Genomic DNA, 5,105 nt, shown 5'->3' with positions numbered 1-5,105 from the left:
TTTCAGTGCTAGACAAAAACGCATCCTTGGTATAGATTTCTCAAATGTCTGTCTTATTTTAAATTACTTGTCATGATATTACGCAGAGTAAAATCTTCATTACAAGCAATAAGATAAATAAAATAAAATATGATAAAATAAATAATATGAAAAATAAAAAGCATAAAGAGTGCATAAATTAAAAAATTTAAATAAAATATTTTTTTATTTTGGCACTCACTTTGGCTTGGTAAAAACGCAAATACATTAGTTAGTCTAATAAGAACTTAATCACCATACTTACAGAAATTCAGTCCATTTGCTGACTATGCGACTGATTAGCAATAATAGGAGAACAATATTACTATAGTTTTTTGTCGATTACAAATAATAGAAGAAAATAAATAAAAAAGTTTAAATAAAAAAAATATAATATCTCCTACATTTCTTGCAAATATTCTTTTCAAGTTGCATAAACAAAACACATTTCCAAATTATTTTTTATCAGCACGCTTTCAAAAAATAACAATAAAAAAAGTTGATATTTCTAAATCTATTATAGGGACTTAATGTTCAAAAAAAAATATCGTCTAGATATTCATACGAGAAATTTGTCATTTTTCGTGTTCGTCTCTAAATATCACAAACTTCTCTAGTCACCTTACAAATATCTAAACGATAGTCGTCAGTAAAAGTTCGATTTAAATTTGACACTTGGATTTGGCATATATTCTCAGCCCCACCAAACGCGAATTGCAATCGTAATTGATTTCAAATTGAAAAACATTCTCGTTTCATCATCGCGACTTTGCAGACTCTGACGAGTCACTCTCTGCCGTGTTGATGACGTGTTTCATGCTGGCCGACGACAATACCGGGCAGCGATGGTTGTAAATCGACGTGCCGATGATTGATATGCGCTTTAAGATTGCGCTCATACTTGGAGCTAAAAGCGCAATGCGGGCAGCTGAAAGACGGCGCCTTGCCGCACTCGTACAGCAAGTGCCGCTTCAGGATGTACGCGTTTTTGTAGCTCTTACCACACCTCGAGCAGTTGTGTCGGCGATCGTGATGCAGGCCGCTGCCGCTGCTGGGATGATTGTTGTTGCGACTGGTTGCATGTCGCGACGGACAGTGCAGCCGGGGACGACGCTGTGGCGTCAACGGTGCCGGCACGTCACTCGCAGCCGTCGACGACGACGTCGTCGTCGCGGAGTTCGCGCTCCTCGAGACGCGCCGCGAGCCGTCACCGGTCCAACCGAGGCCGGCAAAGAAACCTGTAAAAGACGCAAGCAGACGTGTCGATGGTACGATTAGTATTGCGATCTGTTGGCTGTACATGCCCCCCGTTCAGACGGGGGCCACGCGTGGTTACTGTACTCTTTACAACGGCGCGGGCCATGCCAACAAAAAAAAGACATTCAAGATCTCAAGCTTTAGCAACAACGAGCATGTGGCGTCAGGAGCGGGATCAAGGAGTAGAAACGATTTTCAACGGTGATAATGCTTATCTACGCATCAGGGAACTTTCTCGCAGATCTAATTGAGAAAGTCCCTGGTTGAACGTGTATAAAGTGTAAATCGATATATTGCGAATTTTTATGAAATCTGCCGAAATGTTATGTATCATAAAATAAAATTAGACTAGCGGGTCAATTTTAAGCAGAAAGAAGTTATAAGCACTTATAAGTAAGTTCTTATAAATCATATGAAAACAAATTACAAGTCTTATATGTTTCTGTTTAAAATTAACTTATTGAGTAGTACAATAACTTTACGTCAGAATGAAAGATTTTAGTATCACCAAATATTGAATCATTTTCTTTAACGCTACATAACTCTAAAATATTCATTCTCATTAAAAGATTTAATGTTAAAATTCTGCTACTACTGTCTTATCACACCGAGAAATTCTAGATTGATGATAAATCTTAGAACTTTCTTTGTACTTTTGTCTTGTGCCGGTTTCCTTCAACATCATACTTGCTTTCTGAAAATCATAAATAATTTTCTTTGCTTTAAAATGTAATATTATTTTATTATATTATTTTAGTAAACAATATTAGGAGGGCATTAATATCTATTAATTTTCTTATAGCTCTTTATTTTTAATTACATTTCTTCGAAGTGTTCTATGCTTATACTGCTTATCCTGTTAATTTCACATTTCCGGAATTTTGTGAATCTTCTTAGCCAAGAATTCGCACCCATTTACGTCATCGATTGCACCACCTACAAAAAATTGAACTAGTCAGTATATGGAACGGTAATTAAACGATTCCGAACAAATTCAATGGTTGTCCTTAAAGAAGACTTTGAATTATATCTTCTGTGCCACTTTGAAATATCTTATAAAGGCATTTTTGTTTTATATTTTTATTTTAAAGTAGAATATAGAGATTTTGAAAAGGTCCGTTATATACGTTTATACTCTGTAATGTATTTATCAATTAACAGATAAGAAAATTTATGTTCAGAATTAGAGATTTTTTAATTATGAATTGAATGACAAATTTCTTTTTTTTCTTTTAAAGTAGATATGCTAAATCACAGACTTAATCCATGAAATTTTTAATTACTTATAAGACTGTTTCTTTATAAAATTTCTGCTTGTACACGAAATCATTAGGAATCATTCAAAATTTTTGAAAATTTCTTGATATGAGAATACGGGGAATGTAGAAAACGTGGTTGGGATATTGCCTTTCTAGACTTTATTTTGCTCTAAATTGAATACAAGGCGCTCTACAAATTGACAAAAAAAAAGAAGGAAACAGGTTTTGGAATGTTCAAAAGGTCCAAAAGATGATATGTGTATACAAAAAAAAAAAATAGAAAGGAAGCACTGTTATAGAAATTGAAACAGGATTTGAACGTTCGGTCTGTCGCGATAAACGCGGGATCTCGCAACTTCCTCTTAACAATACGGATTTCTCCCGATTTCTTTACAATTCATGCGAACGAGAGGTGAGTGAATTCCAACGCGAATTCGAGACTGACCCAACGTTCCCTGCGAGTTCCTTAAGCAAGCGACTCTTCTTACGTGATACAAACGAACGCCAATAAACGGCGACGCGACGATGAAGTTTCGCACTCCGCTAAATCACGTTATCTTACCAGTAAATGGAGTGATCTTCGTATATGTGTTTTATAGGTGTTCACATATCGGTTGTATATATGTGCACGTGATGTACGTGCGTATGTGTATGTGCCTCTGTGTGTCGCTGTGAATTCGTCGCAAGATAACAAGCAAAAAAGTATCTAGAAAGATTATCATTATCATAGCGTAGTCGTTAATAATTGTTGCTCTCTAAATAATATTAATATAAAATGAAGGCAAAAGGAAAAATAATAATTAATAAATCATTCGTTCGTTGGCAAATACATGGCGACAAAGAAGTTACGATTACAAGTAGTATGTTTTGCGTTTGAGGCGCTGAGCGGAAGTTGTAATTGTGTTTACTTTTATGTGTTCTTTCACTCTCTTTCTCACTCGCTCACACTCTTGCTCATTCGCTCTATCTTTCTCTCACTCTCTTCCTCTCTTTTTTCGCTCTTTCATTCTATCTATTTCTGTACAGTCGAGTACTGTGCTTGTACTAAAGAGTATCGTACTTTAATTTGAGTGCGAAACGTCCGTCCATGGTCCTCTTAAAAAATAAAGATATTTATGATACTATCTGTGAATGATCTGGTATGTTGCACATGAAATAAGTCGATATATTGCGGGTATCGATCGAGACGATTGTCTTCGATCAAATCAAAGCGGAAATGAGACAGTTTCGGACGCAGATCGAGGCAGACGTTCCGTACTCGGTGCTCAAATCACGCGCTCGTGACGCGATTTAGACCTCACTATATTTACTACAGATAATTGTACTGTCAATTAAAGATGAACGAAAAAAAAGTCGAAGTGTAAAGGAACTCGAGAAAAGTGTACATACTCGTGTCTAGTGAAAAATAACATTACAAGAATAATAAAGGTGCATAAAAAACATGACCTATGTAAGAATAAATACAGAACTGATTAAATTCCTAAGTAAATTAAAACGCAAAGAATCACACACATATATTGCGGTTGTCGCGAAAGTCGGAGAAAAAAGTAACACGCGGAGAGCATGATTAATCATATAAAAATGGAACAAAGGTTGAGTACATCCTAGCGGATTATTGGCAGTATAAAGGCGAGTGATTGAGATTTAAATTCCGCTCCTTCAGCATAATAAATAAATAATTTCTAAAAAGATATCACTGGTCTCGAGATGTATGTGGAACATCGCCGGAGATTTCGGCTAATGAAGCTACTTGTCGCAAAAAAATTTTCAGCTCTTATATTTTTTCTTTTAAAAAATATCATTCTTTGAATGAATTTTTAAATCTCCGCTATTATAAGAAAATTGAATGATAGAAAATAGGCTCAGTAATTACGTGAATTTAAGAAAAATATCATCTTCAACCATTTTTTATTAATAATATGAATGCTCGTGATAATGACTGATATAACTAAAAAAGGAATGGAAATCTTATACCGCTTTTTTTTATAAGATATACATCAAGTAGCTTTATCATGTGCCGGAATCTTGCACAAAAATTGACGACACCCGGCCGAATAATACCGTAAAAATCCGTTCACAGCTGGATGCGCCCAGCGCCTCTTTTATTTCGTTTTTTCTATAGCCTAAAATCTAAGTCGTACTTTTGAAGGCACTTAACACAAGGCTCTCTCGGTTCAAAATCTACTTGTCTCGACTCTCTCCCTCGTACGCGCTATTTGCTCTTGCTTCGCCATTTCCTATTAGTTATTCGCTTATTTTCCCGCGATCATTCCTTTCTCTTCTCTCATGTTCTCGCGAAATGTCAAAAAATCATTTAAAGGAGGTTCTGCAACGAGTGGTCGAACTATAATTACAATCATTTCTCATTCGTTCACTTTCCATCACTGTTACACCCCTGCATGTTTCCCTCATTCATACGACATTCTTTTTTCTTACATAGATGCAACATATACCTTCCGGCTGATTAACGATCTAATTGCAGCGCATTATTCTCTTCTTAATACAATAATACATACGTTCGTTACAGCGAATTGGTTGCCCTGCGAAAACGAGTTATTAATAATGATCGAA

At 35.7% G+C, this 5,105-nt stretch overlaps 1 protein-coding gene across 1 annotated transcript; it reads right to left on the bottom strand.

The window, feature by feature from the left end:
* Positions 1-666: 666 nt before the first annotated feature.
* Positions 667-4,768, bottom strand: LOC108693991 (transcriptional repressor scratch 1-like). The gene is given in 4 exon segments (XM_018203237.1): positions 667-1,328; positions 1,331-1,351; positions 1,354-1,407; positions 4,720-4,768. Coding segments are annotated over 4 exon segments (648 nt in total). The 3' UTR covers positions 667-804.
* Between the last annotated feature and the right edge of the window lie 337 nt (positions 4,769-5,105).

The sequence above is a fragment of the Atta colombica genome, unplaced genomic scaffold (assembly GCF_001594045.1).
Source record: "Atta colombica isolate Treedump-2 unplaced genomic scaffold, Acol1.0 scaffold112, whole genome shotgun sequence".
Lineage (NCBI taxonomy): Eukaryota > Metazoa > Arthropoda > Insecta > Hymenoptera > Formicidae > Atta > Atta colombica.
Note: the sequence above shows the minus strand (reverse complement) of the source record. Positions and strands in the feature narration are given on the sequence as shown.